The 19,045-nt window shown below is 38.3% G+C and overlaps 1 protein-coding gene across 1 annotated transcript; it reads right to left on the bottom strand.

Annotated features, from left to right (window-relative positions):
• Positions 1–6,551: 6,551 nt before the first annotated feature.
• LOC145898953 (uncharacterized) lies at positions 6,552–14,481 on the bottom strand. Its single transcript, XM_082987645.1, has 28 exons — positions 14,390–14,481; positions 13,918–14,119; positions 13,747–13,857; positions 13,584–13,637; positions 13,315–13,532; positions 13,104–13,235; positions 12,797–12,952; positions 12,668–12,730; positions 12,226–12,460; positions 11,980–12,164; positions 11,725–11,796; positions 11,462–11,662; positions 11,335–11,406; positions 10,937–11,131; positions 10,793–10,864; positions 10,071–10,265; positions 9,931–10,005; positions 9,683–9,862; positions 9,334–9,405; positions 8,864–9,058; positions 8,592–8,663; positions 8,337–8,531; positions 8,065–8,136; positions 7,742–7,918; positions 7,329–7,400; positions 7,073–7,267; positions 6,880–6,951; positions 6,552–6,640 (listed from the first exon to the last, which is right to left on the bottom strand). Exons 2-28 carry the CDS (start codon positions 13,967–13,969, stop codon positions 6,626–6,628), a joined length of 3,405 nt encoding a protein of 1,134 aa, XP_082843771.1. The 5' UTR covers positions 13,970–14,119; positions 14,390–14,481; the 3' UTR covers positions 6,552–6,625.
• Positions 14,482–19,045: the final 4,564 nt, after the last annotated feature.

Raw genomic sequence — 19,045 nt, 5'->3', positions numbered from 1 at the left:
TCGACAAGACTCCAGAGGCGGTGCGACGTAGCATGCAAATGCCAATGTTGGCTGATACCGCCACAACGTCATCATCAATAACAACAATAACAACAGCTGATATCCCGGTAGCGACCTCTACCCCAAAGGCAAACCGGGACAACCAAGGATTCACCGAGGTCACCCGCCGCAACAAACGAAAGAGCAGCCCCGGAACACAACGGAAGTCGACACCATGCTGTAATACAGCACCACGGGCAAGAATATCAAATGTTTATGCGGCATTCTTCATATGAGATGCCGGTGCGGCCAATGGGCGTCCCAAGATGCCTACGCGAGCCCCTCGACGTGCGCAAACAGTAACTGTAGAAGGCTGCTTATCGCATGCGGTTGCGGCGCATATTATAACTTGAGACCGGGAGAGAAAGTCACGTGTAATACATGTACAGCACTTATCCCTCATGACTTTAATTCGACTTGCTTTTAACTCCCCCACCCCCCCTAGCGGACAAAAATTATTTGTTTACTATAATTTTTTTTTGTTTTCCCCAACGTAAATTTCCACTTTTTTTTTCTCTTGTTTTATAATGGCGCCCACATCGTATATACGCCTGTGCACTTTAAATGTAAACGGCCTAGGCCGAGCACCTAAGAGAAAAGCCCTGTTCCGGTACCTTTCCTCTTTGAACTTTGACCTTTATTGTCTTCAAGAAACTCACTCTACTCCCCAAACCGAATCTCTCTGGAAGTCTGAATGGACTTCCGGCCCCATCCTCTTAAACTCGGCACCTCTGAAAGGCTCTGCTTTAGGAGGTGTCGCAGTTCTTCTAAACTCCTCCAACCTTCAAATTCTCACTTCAGTTTTCTGACTCTTGCCGGCCGCATTAAACAATAATTTTTTTGACTCCCTCTACCCCTCAATACTTGCCGGAGATTTTAACTGCGTCCTCAACTCAGCCCTTGATAAACACCCCCTCGTACAGACCCGCCATACTAGTCAAACCTTAATTAAACTATTAGCCACCCTCGACCTTCACGACTCCTTCCGCACCCTCCACCCAACCTTATGTCAATTCTCCCGCCGCGCCACCAATTCCCAATCAAGAATAGATAGAATTTACCTAACTCCCTCCTTAATCCCTAAACAACATTCCTTCATCCCTTGTCCCTTTTCAGATCACGACTCAGTAACTATAACCCTTAACCTTATCTCTTCCCCTCCCAGGGGCAAAGGCTCCTGGAAAAACAACACATCCACCCTCACAGATCCCGCCTTTCTAGAAGACCTCGCACGCCTCTACCCCCTCTGGACAACCCTGGCTCCCTCTTTCCATCCCAACCCCATGGACCATTGGCTCGCTCTCAAAGTTAAATTTAAATCCCTCTTGCAGACTCTTTCGAAACGCTTAGCCCTCCAACGCCGCACCCTTACACACTCCCTACAACAACAACTTAATAACGCCCGCCAAACATTAAACGACTACCCAACCTCCCAGAACTTGGCCCTTTTTCAATCCCTTAAAAAATCCCTCAAAGATAACTACATTTCCCAAGCACGCTCTTCCTTAATCAAATCCCTTTCCTCTGATCCCCATTTTAAAAATATAACAGACAAATCCCTCTACTCACAACTCTTACCCACACGCAGACATCCCCCCATATTAGAATTATAGGACCCCCATGGACTCCCTCTCTCAACTCCCAAAGAAATCCTATCACATACACGCACTTTCTTTACAGCCCTCTATTCAGATCAACACCTCCCCCCTAACCCCGGCTATGATTTTAATAACCTTCCTCAAAATCCCATTCCCGATAAATACCTTGACGTTCTTTTAAACCCGATAACACAATACGAAGTTAAAAAAGCCCTATCTCTCTTCCCCACTGGTAAAACCCCCGGTCCCGATGGTCTCAGCATCGAGTTCTACTCGCTCTGCTGGGACTTTATCGGGGCCGACCTCACCCAAGCCCTAAACTATTCCTACACACACGCATACATCCCCTCAGAATTTAACCTCGGCCATCTCACCCTCATACACAAGAAAAACGACCCAACCCTCTTAACTAACTATCGCCCCATCTCTCTCCTCAACACAGATCTCAAAATCCTCCATAAAATCCTCAACCTTAGACTCAAGCCCTTCATACCCTCCATACTTTCCCCCAATCAATTTGCAACAACCGGAAATTCCACATCAGATTTAACATCCCTATTACGCGACCTATATCATCATGCCTCCTCCACTCATTCAGATTATTTTTTCGTCTCTCTTGACTTTCAAAAAGCCTTTGATTCTATTTCCTTCCCTTGGCTCTCTCGCCAGCTCAAACTCAAACGCTTTCCCCCTCTCTTTACTAATTATCTTTCTGCGCTCCATTCTTCCGCCACCTCCCGGGCCTTCGTCAACGGTTTTGCCACGATGGGCTTTCCGGTCAGGAGAGGAGTCAGGCAAGGTGACCCCCTTAGCCTGAACCTCTTCCTGATCGCCTTAGATCCGCTCCTCGTTGCCCTCCAACACCACCCTTCTATATCATCTATCCCCGTGCCATGTCGAAACACCCCCAAGGCAATTGCTTATGCCGATGACGTCACCCTTATGGTGGCGCATCGGCACTCCCTATCACAGGCCCTACTCCTTATTGATAAATTTAGTAAATTCTCTGCTCTTAAGCTAAACAATACCAAGACCCAAGCAATTGCCACTCTCCACCCGCCTTTGAACGATCCCCTATTAGGTCAGATTAATTGGAACGATGATAAAATAGAGCCACTTAACGTACCCATTGGAAAACCCTCTGCAATCAAAGCGGCATGGCACAAACCAATTCTCTCTTTACGAACCCGAGCCACATCTATCAGCAACCCCTTTCTCACTTTTGACTCCAAATGCATTCTTACCAAAACTATACTTTTACCACACATTTCTTATTTGGCCAAAACCTACCCCCTATCAACCCAGCAGCGAGAGCGGATCGACGGCATCGTGGTAGACTTTGCCGTCTAAATTACTCGACCTCAAAATTAGAAATAACCTCCCTCACGCGTTCCGTCCATCCCCCCATTATCAATACCTACTCTCCCTTATATCTTTAATCAAACCATCTGAATTAGAACTTCTTTCCCCCAAATCAAAACCCCTCTACATTAGATTAACAAACCCCCCTCAGAATCCCTTCAATATCACAGACTGGAAACAAATTCACAACCCCATTTTTCCCAATTACTTGAAAACCTTTAATTATCGCCTCACACACAGAATCCTCCCCCTAAAATGCCAAAAATCCTTTCTTCCATTAGACCAGACCCCCCATTGTCACTTCTGCGCCTTTCCCTTCGAAACCTTTACCCATCTGTTCCACAACTGTCCCTCTATCCAGCCCCTATTATTTCTAGTTAAAAACACCCTAAATACACTCCTAAAACACACCTCCACCTACTTTGACACCCCGGCACACCTTAGATTCCCCAAACTCCCAGAGCCAACCTCAAAATACGCCACAATCCTCACCGCCCTTCTCAACACCGCACTATCACACATCATCTGGAAAACACGCAATCGAATCCAACACGACCCCCGCCCCTTGAATAACATCCCTCATTACCTGATAACATCCTTTAAATCCTCTATCAACTTTAAACTGGCTATACAACGAAACAGGGACGACCCTTTTCTCGAAGGCGTCTTGGCCGATACCGCCACCGCCACCTTTCTGAAATACAATTGACACTCTCCCCGGCAAATTAAGCTAAACATTGTACTTATTCAACTATGTCCTTTTTTACCTTTCCGCTCTCCACACCACTTCTTCAAAACTTCTATCTTTCTTCCTTTCCTCTCAATATTCGTGTAAAATATATATTATTGTCGTTGTACCTTACATTGTTATTTATTACCGTTATATTTTTTGTATACCGCGTCTGATATTCGTGGATGTGTTTTAGCGCGCCCGAATAAAAAAAAAATAAATAAAAAAAAAGAAAGCTCCTCGTATCAGTGCATATTTTTACCTCGCTAATATGACCTTGCGTTAGAAAGCACATTTCATGATGAGAAACTCAAGGAATTTAGAGAGTTTGTGAGAAATTACGTTCACGTCCTCTGTTAGTCTGGCTTGCACAGTTAAGTGCAGGTACATTCTCCAATGTATTTGTCTACAACAGGATGACAATTCCCCATCAATAGCGATTCGAGTAGTGGTTGAACCCGAGGTGAAGTTGCGCAACATTTGATTTTGTTTGCTCCTCACTTCGTTAAGCAGTCGTGGGCGGGACTAAAGAGTCTTCGCGGACTCTGACAATGTATGTTGTGTATGATTTGCGTTATGGAATAAGCTTTTGGAAGTATAGTTCAACTAACATGGGCATAAAGGATTCGACTGTTTGATACCAACTTTATTTTTTACTTTCAGTAATTTTCGCCAAAAAACTCCCTATTGCTTGGCCTATAGCATTACCAACATCAGCGCCAGATTTCATACCACTGGGACCAAGCAGGATTCCCAAAAACCCTCCAGCAATTTTACCAATTCCACCCAAAATATTTGCGATTTTTTTTCTCCGCTTACGCTTTAGCACTTTCTTGTTCTCTTCATTCAGTTTTTCGACGCCTTTGAAATGTTCGTCCAACTCATTGTGGCATTTTTCAACCAATTTCTGGACGATGCCGGAAGCACTCGCTCCGAGTTGTTCAGTAAAACTGTTTTCAACATCGTTCTTAAATTGTTGATGTGTTTCCTGCAGAGGTGCTGGTTCAACGTATGTTCTATTGCACATCTGGAATTACAAAAACAAAATTGAGAACGTGTAACGAGACTACAGGTTTTTTACTTTGTCCCACAAAATTTACTCTCTTTCTTACTGCCTGCAATCGTTTTCAAACGCTATAAAAAAATCTGTAAAAACATATGTTGTATAAGTATCAGGCAATATTTGATTCTGACACAGTAAATCAGGCAATAATGTAAAATAGAACGTAACAACATGCAATGTTTACAAAAAATCTGCGCAGGTAATTTATTATGTTATAAATGACCATTAATCGTCGAAAATTTACAGAGTGTGCAAACACATTCATGGAAAAAGCATTTGGTTGTAATCACTCAAACCAACTTACCTCATCCATTAACTTGATGTAGATCATTTTGATGTTTTGTAAAACCTTCTCCCCTTTTTCCTCAAGCATCCACTGTATCAAAGATACTTGAGATCAATATACGCAAACAAAATCACCGTGCTAAATTTGCTGTGGTGAAAACTGATAAGTTATAAATATGGCCGTGCACTCGTGCTTATAAAACACATTTTGAAAATGTGCTTTTTTTACCTTCAAGTCATTGTTTCGTTTGGAAACAAGCTGGTAATGTCTCTGTATGTCTCCTTTTAGGTGATTCCTCAACAACTTAAAATCATTTTGAGGTTCATTAAGTCCCCCTTTATCATATTCGTCCAATGCTTTGGCCATTTCCTGTTGGTGAACGTTTTGAATTTTGCCTGCTACCATGTATTGTTGAGTCGCCTACGCAAACATCAAGTCGAGTGTCAATCAGCTTTCTTAACTTCTCATCGAATGTTTAATATTGAATTAGAGTTTAAGCTCTTATGTTTACACCTTCCTTTCTAGTCAAATCTATTATTTTTCAGGGTTGAGCCAATCCAGCATAGATTTGGCCGAATCCGAAGAATCCAAACATATGAAGTTTAACGGCAAGTCATGATTTCATGTACCATTGTATAAAGATGAGATGTTGGCTTATTAAATCCGAACATATCACTTCGTTACTTCCCAATAACATTTAACATACTAGAAGAGATACAAGTGGTTTACTTACGCTGTCGATGTTCTTTTGGTATCTTTCGTATGCATCAAGCTTGTTTTGTCGAAATTGATTGATTGCTTTTTCCTGTAAAAATAGAGATATTTTGACAACTTGTGGGTTTCAAAAGCAACTCACATCATTTTCTGCATGAAAATCAAGCATTTTATAAAACTAACTGCGTTACCTTTAAATGTTTGTTTTGATTTTTCATCTTTTCGTATTCGTTGTTGATTAATTTCTCGAACTGTGACATTAGGTCTTCAACAAGATTCTTTCTTTCAAAGGATTTTAAAACAGTTTCAGCTTTCTTCTTTCCCTCATTGTGAGCTTGTTCAAGTATGCTTTCATCAACGTATTTGTCGTTGCAAGTCTGTCAAAAGAACGTAAGGAACAACGCTTGAAAAAATACCTATTGATTAGGCTAAATAACATCAACATTTCTTCCAGAATGGGAAAAAAATCAATATTGTAGATGGTGGTTTAACTTCTTCTTTACCTTTTTCATTTCTAGCTGATACGTGTTTGCAGCCTTTTCCAATTTTTCTAATGCTGCGACCTGAGCCGTCCTCTGAAAAACAACAACAACCACTTTCCCTTTTTCATGCAAGATGTTTAGGCACAATAAGGATAATGAAGTGGGCCTACCCTCTTTATGTCATTGTCTTTTTTGCAGTTATTTTGCATTTGTTGAATCAAGGTGGCCAATCTCTTCTGTTCTTCATTCTTAAGATGAGAATTTTGGCCAACTTTTAGGCCAACGAATTCTTCCATCGCTTCTCGTTGAGTTTTTTGGTGAACTTTCTCAAAGGACTCATCAGTCATAATTTTATTTGAGCAAATCCTGAAAAAAAAAATTGACATTTGTATGTTTGCAGCTAATATAGCGAACTATTGTTGTGTTTTTACAAATAACCTACAACAAGAATTATAATATTCTTAGCATATTAGTGCCGTAAACTCCTTATTCAAAGTAATGAAAAGCTGTAGATGTAGCCTATGTGTATAAAAAAGCAGAGGAAGATGTTACGATCTAAAACTGTTATACTTGCGGGGAAAGAACCACGATGCGCACCAATGTACCTTTTGCATAATTTCGTTGTACTTGCTAGATGCAGACTCTACTGCCCTTTCAAGTTCATGTCTTATTTCAACCTGAAAAATTACAAATGCGATGGATTTTTGTTTTGAAACCTTATAATCTATCCATGTTTAGCGCAAAACAAAAAATTAATTTAAATATTAAATACATTTCTATCTCATTTTTACAACTTACAGACTTGCGATAATTTCCCTCCTGGAACTGCTTCCATTTCTGATACAACAGGATCTCCAGTTCACGTTGATAGTTTGCAACTACCTCCCCTGGATATTGTTCGGTTTCCTTTTTAAAAACGTCAAGAGTTTCAACCAGGCAACTTTGCTCCAATCCCGACATCAAACGTTCTTCAACGTATTCCCCACCGCTTTTCTGCTGACAAAAGTTTGATGTAGAAATCCTTAAATTTGTCCCGTATACAAGTGAATTATACCTTTTTTAACTCGAAGGCATGAAATTCCACAGATTTGGTCATGATCTCGTTTATATTATGTTCCATGTGCTCCTATATGTAAGTTATATATTTTAGGGTATATTCGTAGTACAGGGACGTAGAACTCATGTATAATTTAACGCCAGAAAAGTTTATTATTAGGCTTTCTGCTTCAAAAAGTTAAACAATTAAAAATACAAGTTTGCAATGAATGCATATACCCCATTCACTGCTTAAAACTGCAAACTAAACTATTATCTTGTACGAAACCCGACCTTAAATACAGTATTAAAGTAAATGATTAAAACATGCCGTGGGTGCAACCAATCTCGATGTACATCAGTGATGACTTTCTAACGATAAAAATCCTTGCTCCAAATAAAATTTCTTGGTTGGTTTCGGTCGAGACAAACCTTGTTTCTTATTTTTATTTCCTCAAATTTGTTGTCGATGATATCTTCTAGTAGTTCCATACATTTATCTACGATTGATTTATCATACACTGAAAAGATAATTTCCTTAGCTTTTTGTTTGCCTCTGGCAGATGCTTGTTGAAGGGACTCTTCCGTGGCGTAACCGTGACTACAAGTCTTAAGAAAATAACGTTTGATTAAATCAGAAAGTGAAATAAGAATGTTGCAATCATACACCAAGCAAAGAATCTGGTAAACTGATATAGGACAGAATAACTTCGTTTGATATTTAACTAAAATATACTCATTTCTTGCATGCGCACCTCGTCCATTACACAGGAATACGCAATTGCTGCAGCACTTAGTGTTTCGTTGGTTTTGGTGTGAAATTGTTTCTGCAATTATAAGTGTGTAATTGAGTCAGCAAAAGTTAACTTAAATTCCACGTTACTTTCACTAGACATATTACAGTGACCACAAGTAGACATATCGGCTCGACCCAAGCCAGAAAATATGATTTGACAATAATATACATGTTTACCGGAAACACATATGACAACTGTTAGAAGTAAACCGATTTTGTGAATTTACTTACCCTATTACTTTCAACTGCAGCTTTGAATTTACTTTGACGATCACTGATTCGCAGTAGAAGTTTTTCCTTTGTCTCGCTTCTTTCACTTGTGTTCAAACCAACATCTGAGCTTTCAAATGTTTCCAATGCTTCGGTATTTGCTTTCTTGTGAGCTTCGTTAAAATCTTCATCGGACATGATCTGCTCTGCACATTTCTACACAAGAAATCCTTTATCTGTAAATGCAGAAATGCTTGCAACAATTTATTTTCTTACTGAGTTCATTACTTCCACGTAAATGCTGAAGCAGAAATCCGCCTTCTTTTTAAGAGAAATCTTTATTTTCTCCTGAAATTCAAATGTATTTGTCAACAAGGTTGATCTGTCCGTGTGGTTTCTTGTTCTTGTCCAGGTGTATGTACTGTTTTCTTTTGACATTTATGTTTGGCAGTTGCTCCTAAGTTACAGTGACTTAAAGCCTCATGTTCATGTCCAAATAAACAATTAATATCATTACAAATACACAGACCACCAACTCGTTAACTTACAAGCTTGTCATTGTTGTTCCGGTTGAATTCATCCTTTTGCTGTTCAATGGTTTCTTCCAGTTCTTGTCGGAAGATTTCTTTAACTTCTGGCGGTAAGTTTGTTGATTTTTTCTCGAATATTTTGAAGGCCTCGTTTCTAGATTTCCTCTCAACGTGAAGTTGAGAACTCTGGTCAACATACTTTCCATATGTAGCCTATAAAGAATAAAGTCATTAATCAAGCATTCCCGTCGTATTTAATTTAGTTTAAACGTGGTGCTTATTATGGTGTCGTTTCGTATTTTCAGTTTGTCCATTTACTCGAGTGGAAAAAACAATAACATTAATCGAAGTTATCAAAAAAGTAAATCGCCTATGGTTTTGCTTTATAATAGAATGTAAATGCAAAGTTGACAACGCAAGGAGAAATTTCGAACTATTTTACCATCAACCTCAAGAACTATGAGTCACTATGTAATAAAAGCAATTACACTTTGCAGGCAATCTGAGAAGGCAAGTTTGGCATATCCAACAGCCGTTCTTCCTTCCATATCCAACCTTATCTAAATCATAAACAAAAGAAAACGTTGACAGAAGAAGAATGTTAATATATTCTTCACGTCGATTGAAATTGTTCATTACAATTTTTTCCAAACATTTGTTTCATGCCAAAGCGAAATAAGCCCCCTTTCAAATTCTACAGTAAAACGTTTTCCTGTTCATTGAGTTTGGAAGTTGCTGATTACATTCAATTGTTTAGTTACTAATCATTTAGTAAATATTCACCCAAATTCCAAGAAATAAGTTTCCTTTCATGACGTTGGTTCAAGCATAAGTTACCTTTTTGTCCCTGTTGACCCTCTTCATCTCTCTGTATTCACTTTCGATCATTGCGTTAAACTGCTCCTTGCATTTCTCATACAGCTTGTCTTTATAAAGAAAAGAAACCAGATATGCTTCAGCATTCTTTTTGTTGTCCAGATGGAATTGTTCCAGTTTCCTTTCTTCGGTACAGTTTGCCTGGAAGTTTCACAACCGTATTTTATTGATAAATACTTATTCCATAGATAGACAAATATGTCACAAACCATTTTCTTTGCAGCAACGTATAGTTGTTTGACATTTTCCATCGTTTCTGCAATAAGTTTCCTTTGAAACATACTCTAAACAAAACATTCCTTTCAACAATGCTCAAAATGGTATCACCCGCATTTAAATAAATATTCACCCGTTTTGTTTCGTTTGATATTTGATAGTTGCCTTTAATTTGTTGAATCCATTTGAGTAAGTTTTTTCTTTCTGTGTCCTTGTAGTCATCGTTTTGTTCATTGAGTGTAGAATCAAACTCATCCAAGGCTTTGCTTTGAGCAAGTTTGTGAACATCAGCATACTCAATGTCAGTTAATATGCTTTGATCAATTTTCTACAAAAATGGTATATTTTTAATTAGCTTCTCTATTTTAAGGCTTTTATCCCCTTTAATCTGTCACAAAGTTAAAGTCTCATTCAATAACTGTGCACGAAAAGCACAATTTTTCCAAGTCAAGCACATCACAAAAAGTACAGCTCACGTCAAGCATGGAGTCACACCGAAAGTGGCCGTTAAGGCATGAAAGCGACAGGAAATTCCACCCTGTTCAAAGAGTTCTGGGTTGTATCGACACTGCCCTGACCCAGAAATAGATTTTTTTGCTTTGCACTCGGATGTACACAGCGCAACATAAAAGGTTCATTTCACATCCCCAGGTATTTTCACCATTGTTCTTCATTTATTCTTCATATTTTGTTTTAATCAAGCTTTATTTTTCCACAGACCACCCAGATTAAAAAAAACCTTGTTATAATGCCCCAAAAAGCGATGGGAAGTGTTACAATAACGAGACCACAGTTTGATGTTGTTCATTACGGTTTTTGGGTAAAACTAAACAACATTTCTATCTAGCCACTTACTTCTTCCATTATTTCTTTGTACATCTTGAATGCATTCAGAGAACTTTTTTCAAGACGTTGTTTGCGTCTCTCCTAAAAATAAAAAACTTTTACCGACGAAGTCAAATTTGAACAAACGAGAGTTGTATCTTGCGCAGAACTTACCAGTTTGTGTTTGTTGCTTTCCTTAAACTTATTAAATTCCAGAGCAATTTCCACCTTAAGTTGATTTGTGTAAATTACGACAATTTCCGGTGGGAGGTTGGTTGTTTTCCTGTCGAAAGATTCCAAAACCTCTTCTTTGCACTTCTGATCTTCATTACTAAGTGAACGTTCATCAACATACTCATTACCAATGTACTGAAAAATGAGAAGAAAAAAAGCAGTAATTTACCTTTGTTAAATGGTTGTGATAAATTTGTAACAAATTGATAAAAAAAACAAATATAAACTGCTTCAAAAAGTAATTAGCAGCAGACACAAACTTTTGTAATCATCAACCACTACTTAAATTCATGGGTCTTTTTTTTATATTTCAATTTTAAAATCCATACAAAGCTCACTTTTTCCATATAATATATGTATTTGTTCCTTGCGTCTTCCAATCCGTGACGAACTGTTTCCTTACAGTTTTCCTTGAAATATACATAATGTATTCCTTGAAATTTGCACAAGAAATACTTTGCTTACCATAAGTGTTTTGTTAAATTGCTCAAACTCGGCTAATTTTTGGTCTATGTTTTTAATGAGGTTTTCCCGATGCTTCGCAACAAACGTTTTGTCATTTTCACACAGTTTTCGTTGTTTATCGAATTGTTGCAAAGCTTGTTCCTTGCAATCTTCATGCATCGCATGTATTTCTGTCAAACTTTGGTATTCGTTGTTTAGTTTCTTTAAAGTAGTTTAACTCTTGTAAATATGTACACGAATTTGCTGCATGTATTGAAGCTTACTAAATTCATTTGATTCCGATATGCATCTTTGCATTCCTCAAGCATTTTCAAAATAGCGATTTCGGCTGTAGCCTATTGTGAAAAGGAGGAAATGTGTGTGGAAACATGTACTTATCTTGTGTCTATATATATATATCATGAATATTACAAGCCCCCAAAGCATCAGTGATAGATAAATATCAATAACGTTTTGTTTTATTGTTATTTTTATGTCACGCCAGAAAAAACTCACTCGTCTGACTTTTCGTTCATTACCTGCAAAATTGTTTGCACTTCCGGCATTTTTCCGCTTTGGAATACATCGAAATAGGAAAGAGTGATGTTGATGAGATCGATTCCAGTCACGGGTTTTTTGTTGATTCTTTTCGCCACAATTTTATCCGGAGAAAAAAGTTCCCGCACCATGATGTCAACACTTTGTAAGAAATCAGTCTCCACGTCTATTCTCAATTTTGAAATCAATTAGGAAGTTTAGGCCAATGTTAATAACTTTTTTCCTACCAGATATTCGCAAATCATTTCCCTGATTTTCAGTTCTTCTAGACACGCTAAATCCAGGATGGGGCATCAAATAACATGTTATTTTTTCGAAAGAATTCTGTATGTCGTTTCGAACAGATTTTGTGTCCTGATGTTGTAATTGAGGTTGCAACCATTTTTTCAAAACTTTGTTTCCTCCTTTAAATCCATAGGAATACGCTGGGTCTTGCCAGTCCCGAATAAGAAACATCAATTCCTGAAATCATCAAACCGGCTTTACTATAATTATGGTTTGTGCCATCCGCTAAAAATAGCAATTTATAACACGCATATGTGTTTTCTCAATTCTGATGTAGGCTTTAGAATCCACAAAGTGGCAAAATCCGCACATCTTTTGATGCAACAACCGATTTGTTATTTTATGGTCTAAAAACATCTTTAATGGAGTTTTGGACTAACTTACCTGGAATGTTTTCTCTTTGTCGTTCTGGTTTTGTTTGGCCAGTTTGGCATAATCCGTGAAAAGCTGTTAAATGGATATGTAGAAAACCAAAAATATACATTTTCGACAAAATCAAAGAACTTTGCTTACCTGCAGGAACTGTAAAGTGTCTTCCTGTATTTGTTCTTTAATATTGTAAATTTGTACAGAACTGAGAAGAGTGCTGAGACCAAATATAACAGAGCAATTCATCACACTGCTTTGATTGTCAAACGCACCCTGAGTATCCATCAGAAACAAAGCGACCTAAACATATTTCCATTTTTTCAAAATTCTGGAAACAAATTTAATCTGACAGTACAACGTTAGAAAATTTGTATTTTACTTTGCATTTCGTAAAAATACTTTACACATCCTCCTTTTTCATATGGTTGTATTCACCAGATTTTAACCTTACCTTTCCCGTTGGTGTTTGAATAAAAAATGGTTCATCCCAAATCCAAATTCCTTCCGTGTGTCTCTCCAATCCTCCTCTCCAAATGAATCCTTTGTTCAGTTTATCTTCTTTCGATTTCAACCAATCCTCAGTCTAAAATGTTGGTATATCAGAATACCAGCTTTTTGTCTCTGAGAAAAATTTTAAAGAAAATTAGAAATAAATTTCTTACTGCGTTTCCGTTCACCGCAGATAAATATCGCAAAAAAAAATTCAGTATGAAAGATTTTCCTTTACGAAAAGCCCCAGCCACTGAGTAGATAGCAACAGGGGTATTAGCCACACTGGGTTGTCCGAATATCCTTTCAATTTCTTGATCGTTGATGCAATAACCCCCATTTGTATCGACGTCAGGTAGTACGATTTGCACTGCTTGATATTCACGCTCTTCTACAAATTACACATGTATTAGTAAATATTCTTTTTTTTTCGTTTCCATACCTTGCTTAAGGATGTCAAGTATTTGATTGATGTATGCCATTCTTTCTTCTGCATCTGTTAAACACAAAATGAAATGGGGAACCTGTTTTTAATTGATGTCATTCATATTTCAACTTTAAAATTTGGATGTTGATTTATGCTTAGAAATTATTATCACCCGTACATGCTTTTTTAGCAGCACTCAAAACTCGAGTTTCTGAATATCCCATTTCTTTAAAGTATGCCAAAATGTTTTCGTCCATTTTCGCCATTGCTCCATCAGATGATTTCATACCTTCAAAGTTTTTCTCCGTCAGAAACAAAAACAACTTTTTGTGCTGTCATTTATACCCACCTGGCAGGGACTTAATGAGTTTGTTCGTCTTGTGTATTGCACCACTAATCATGCGGCTTAAAGGTTTCTCAGAAACTAGTGGTTTAGTTTTAGGAACTGTTTGTAGACCTTTTGGTGTGTCTCCAGCCCGTACATTCCACCCATAATGTGGCCCAGTTCGCTGTGTACGTGTTTGTGTAGTCCCAGTAGAGTTAGTACCCCCCTAAAAAGACAACATAAAAAACTTTAAACAATAGCACGACAGGAGATTCAAGTGATTAGCAACAAATGCAATGTGATTCTGTAACAGCAATCCTTCCAATACCATTTACAAGTATTTTTCGTTGCTATCAACACAGCTGATTCAGATATTCATAAACTTCCTTTCCATACACTTAAATAACAGTAAAAGTAATTCTATAAAGTTAAACTTAAGCAAACACGAGTTGAGGTTTCGTTTCATTCCGGTGTTACATATGATATGTTAACTCACTGTTTGTGCTGCACTTCTGATATTTTGTTTTGTAGGATCTGCATTTTTGCTTGGGCTTCGCAGAATATTTTCTTTGGTTAGAATTTTAATGAAAGTGAATTTTAGTGGTGCTGTTCTCGTCACGTTGTGTCTTTTCAGTCTGTTGTATATCTCTTCCTTCAGGTCGCCACTTCTGCACTTATTTTCAACACGGGTAATTACTGCTGGATTTTCATGTGAAAGAGTTAAAATCATTTTATTCTGATCGAAATTTTCCACAGAAGCTCCTGTGACTTCCTTCACCGTATCTTGAATTATTCGAAACACTTGTTCGTTGTCTCCATGCTTTCCTGTAGATCTTGGTGACCAACCTTGCAGTTTAAATTTAATTTTACTTCGCTTTGACGCTTTGCTGTTTTTAAGTGGTGACGAAAATGAACTTTGGGATGAACTTTGATTGGTTGATTTAAAGTTTCGATCAAAACCTCCCTTTTTAGCCATGGTTACTTAATACCTACCACAAAAATAGTTGTGTGCGTTAAAAAATTTCGGTAATCTATCACAAATGCTGATAATGTAACTATATACACAGTGGCATCTAGATTTTCAGAAAGTACTGTTTGTGTTTTCGTAAAAAGTAATGATTCCTTTAAAAAAACGAGTTACCCTGGTAGGCTGTCGATCAATAACCGTATGTTGCCGAGCAAAATTTTTTTAGTCATTCTTTCAGACAGCTCTTTTAAAGATGTTGAATAGGTTGACAAAAAAACGCTTTTCCACACGATGGAATATGCTCAGATCCACGTGAAATAAGTTTCAATGCATACCGGATAATGATGTCACAGCATTAAGGCTGATGCCCACTGCCGTCGTAAGCGCGTCGTAAGGGCCTTACGATACGTCGGTTACGACCGTCGGAGCAGTTGTATGCCCACTGCGTCGGAGCGCCGTCGGAGAAGCATTCGGCGGCGCCGCTTGCGACGAAAGAAGTCAATCTAACGACGCTACGATCGAGTAGAATTGAGTTCTACTCCGTCGTGCGTCGTAAGCACATCGTAGCCAAATAGCTTGTTTTAGAGTGGAAAATATGATTCGCTGTGCTGTTCACAAGTGTTTTAGGATTGTTTTAATGCTCGCTACTGGCGAAGAATGATTTTTTTAGGAGTCAATATATAATGTAAGAGTGAATATGTACAAGATGTTAGCATGTAGCAGCAGTATTTTATCAAAAAGTGCTTTTGTTACAGTCATTTACTATTACTAGGAATTTGACTGTGCATCAACTGCATATACCTGTAATTGAATATTTGACACAGAATGTGAGTATAATTATGGTAAAGTTACATCAAGTTTAATATTGCATTGTCAGTGGCTTTTTGTGGTTTGCCACAAAGCTGTTTTGTCATTATTATTCAAACACTGTAAATCATCTTATGGCACAGTGATTACTTGCAGAATACCCATAATTTAGATTGTTCATATATTTATATGTATTCCTGGTAACATCTTTAGTTCTTTATTAAATTGACATATTTACTGTTTACAGAAGAGAAAAAAATGATCATATTTTCAAGCAGTTGGCAATGAAGTGACCCACTCCATAGTCTGGAAATTGGGTTGTTTTTCCCATAATGTATGTTATGTGTGAGAGAGGCTATGTCATATCTCTTAATCTTATAAGGACCCACATTCGAAAACCAACAAATTATTTTTTGTGAAAATGTTTGAAGTAGGTTTGCACGCGAACATTTAGCGTTACTGGAACTATATATAAAACACACCGAAGCACTTGCGTAGCGAACAATCGTACCAATGTGCATGGGCTGTCGCAGCGTCCTATCAGAGACGGTTTGAGAAATCGGGCGAGGCGCGGGTATTTCCCAATCGTCGTCGTATCGTTAGCCAGTGGGAATCAGCCTTTAGGCAACTACTTCAAAACAAAGCATATTCATCTTTTCCACCAGAAACCCTCATTATCACGGTGTTACAGTGTGACATTCGTGCACAAACCGTCTGCAGAATTTGGATGTATATGAGGATATGTGGTTGCATAGGACACGGGCACAGATCAACGTGCAGAGTATGATCATACCTGTATGCAAATAGTATATTTGCAATGTGCCTGGTTTGTTTTCGATTGCTTTTGTTGTTTTGCTGTAGCGTTTTACGTCGTCACAATTGTGTGGCACTACCAACATACAATGATTGTGCGCCTAAAGGCTCAAAAGTTCGAACCTCGTGTTCCCTTCTTTGTGTTTTTTTTCCTCTTTACGGTTTATTGCATTTTTAGCGTCGCGTATCGACTTGCTGTAGAGTTTTGTCAGGCTTTGTGCGATACATTTTCTGTTGGAAATTTACCAGTTCTTTTCTTATATTTTTTTTGTATAATATTTTTATTAAGGTATTTTCCTTCAAGTGACAGACCTTCGCTTTTACTTGGTTATTTTACGTTGTTTTGTACACTTTGCGGAAACTCATGATGCCCTTTTCAGGGCAAAATATATTTTTCTGCTAAACATAAAAACATCTTTAAAAGAGCTGTCTGAAAGATTGACTAAAAAAAATTTTGCTCAGATTCCTTTAAAATATTTCAATTTACCGAAAAAAGTTGAAAGCAAGACAAAATAGTCTGTGACGATCTACCAAATCCGGCGGATGCAGGCCTAGCGATCACTGTAACTTATTCAAAATACTAAAAAAGCAGCAGCAGTAGCTTTTTATTACAGGATTAGCCTGGCTTATAATCAGGAATATATATTTCGCCCCATGGGCATCTTCAGTTCCTGCGCAGTAAACATAATAAATGATTTTAAAAACGTCTAAAAAACAATAACAGTAAAGAAAGCTCTAGTAATAAAAAAACACTTCGACCTCTTGCTATGCTGTATGTGCCAAGGCAAAACACTGAGTTACCACCCTTCCATGAAAAGGCAAGAGAATTGCGCACACGGCGGAGAAACAGCACCAGACGCGGGTGGAGATAAGGAACGCGCTGATAAGACGAACGGCGTAAAACCACCTTGAAAGCACACACAAAAAACATAGAACCATTAAAACGATTAAAAGCAATTAAAAAAGGATCTTAAAAAGCATTAACGCACCCTAGGCAATATCATTTTCTGTATGTTTTAATGGTGGCACCTGTAAGGTGAAGCCACTTTGCCTCGCACATGTCTAAATCCCCAAAATGTGGTTGTTCTACAAAAAATATATAAAAACAATCCGCAATGTTCGGTCGATTTACGATAGTGGACTTGTGCTGGGTTGCGTAGTGCTTTAGCAGAGCTACGTTGTCATCCCCTTTGTCAATGGAAAAGCTCTTCCACTTTGCTCTGTGGCCACGCTATTTGACGGCGAAACTATTTTATTTTTATTTATTACGTATACGTATTTATTTCCAAACAGCGTGCACACGGCTACGTATATGCCATAATTCTGGATATTTGGGTTGGTATCATCTTCTATCCACTGCAATCCGACAACGTACTGGGTATAACGAAGGCATTGCAGTGGATAGAAGATGATACCAACCTAACTATCCGCACAGCACACAAAAAATAAGATCCCTGCGCGCGGGCTACGTGGTTTCCTAATCTTATCAAGCATACAGAAAAGAAAGAACACTTAAGCATAGTGCCATGATCGCCTACAAAAGACCACCGACAATATCCTGTATATTAACAAACTACAAGCGAATTACACTATCTGAAGATCAAACTACTGTTCAAGGCAGTTCTGGCCCTAGTGGGCATTGCAGTTTATGTGGGTGCCACGGAAAAGGGAAAGACATGGTTCCAGCAATGTCCTATATCACCCTCCAGACCAGCACAAAAAAACTCCTACAAAAGTTGACTTGCCAGAATTACGGCATGTACGTAGCCGTGTGCACGCTGTGTGGAAATAAATACGTGGGCCAAACTAAAAAAAAGATCGCCGTAAGGTAGCGTGGCCACAGAGCAAAGTGGAAGAGCTTTTCCATTGCCAAAGGGGATGACAACGTAGCTCTGCTAAAGCACTACGCAACCCAGCACAAGTCCACTATCGTAAATCGACCGAACATTGCGGTTGTTTTTATATAATTTTTGTAGAACAACCACATTTTTGGGATTTAGACATGTGCGAGGCAAAGTGGCTTTACCTTGCAGGTGCCACCATTAAAACATACAGAAAATGATATTGCCTAGGGTGCGTTAATGCTTTTTAAGATCCTTTTTTAATTGCTTTTAATCGTTTTAATGGTTCTATGTTTTTCGTGTGAGCTTTTAAGGTGGTTTTACGCCGTTCCTCTTATCAGCGCGTTCCTTATCTCCACCCGCGTCTGGTGCTGTTTCTCCACCGTGTGCGCAATTCCCTTACCTTTTCATAGAATGGTGGTAACTCAGTGTTTTGCCTTGGCACATATAGCATAGCGAGAGGTCGAAGTTGTGGTTTTTATTACTAGACATTTCTTCACTGTTATTGTGTTTTAGACGGTTAAAAATCATTTATTATGTTTACTGCAGGAACTGAAGATGCCCAAGGGGCGAAATATATATTCCTGATTATAAGACAGGCTCATCCAGTAATAAAAAGCTACTGCAGCTGCTTTTTTTAGTGTCCGTGACAATATCATGTTCCTACCCCTAAATGTAATATCTCACTTTGGTTGTGGACAATAGAACGTCATCACCATAACTT

The sequence above is a fragment of the Ascidia mentula genome, chromosome 4 (assembly GCF_947561715.1).
Source record: "Ascidia mentula chromosome 4, kaAscMent1.1, whole genome shotgun sequence".
In the NCBI taxonomy this organism is placed as follows: Eukaryota; Metazoa; Chordata; class Ascidiacea; order Phlebobranchia; family Ascidiidae; genus Ascidia; species Ascidia mentula.
The sequence above is the reverse complement of the archived record's forward strand: the minus strand, read 5'-3'. Positions and strand labels throughout refer to the sequence as shown.

Excerpts from the sequence above, each read along its gene's own strand:
- LOC145898953 (XM_082987645.1), bottom strand. The coding sequence starts at position 13,969 with ATGATTAGTGGTGCAATACACAAGACGAACAAACTCATTAAGTCCCTG. Across the intron at positions 10,006-10,070 it reads TATCAAACGAAACAAAACGG|AGTATGTTTCAAAGGAAACT; the intron begins GTGAATATTTAT and ends TGTTTTGTTTAG. Across the intron at positions 9,059-9,333 it reads TCTCAGATTGCCTGCAAAGT|GCTACATATGGAAAGTATGT; the intron begins GTAATTGCTTTT and ends TATTCTTTATAG.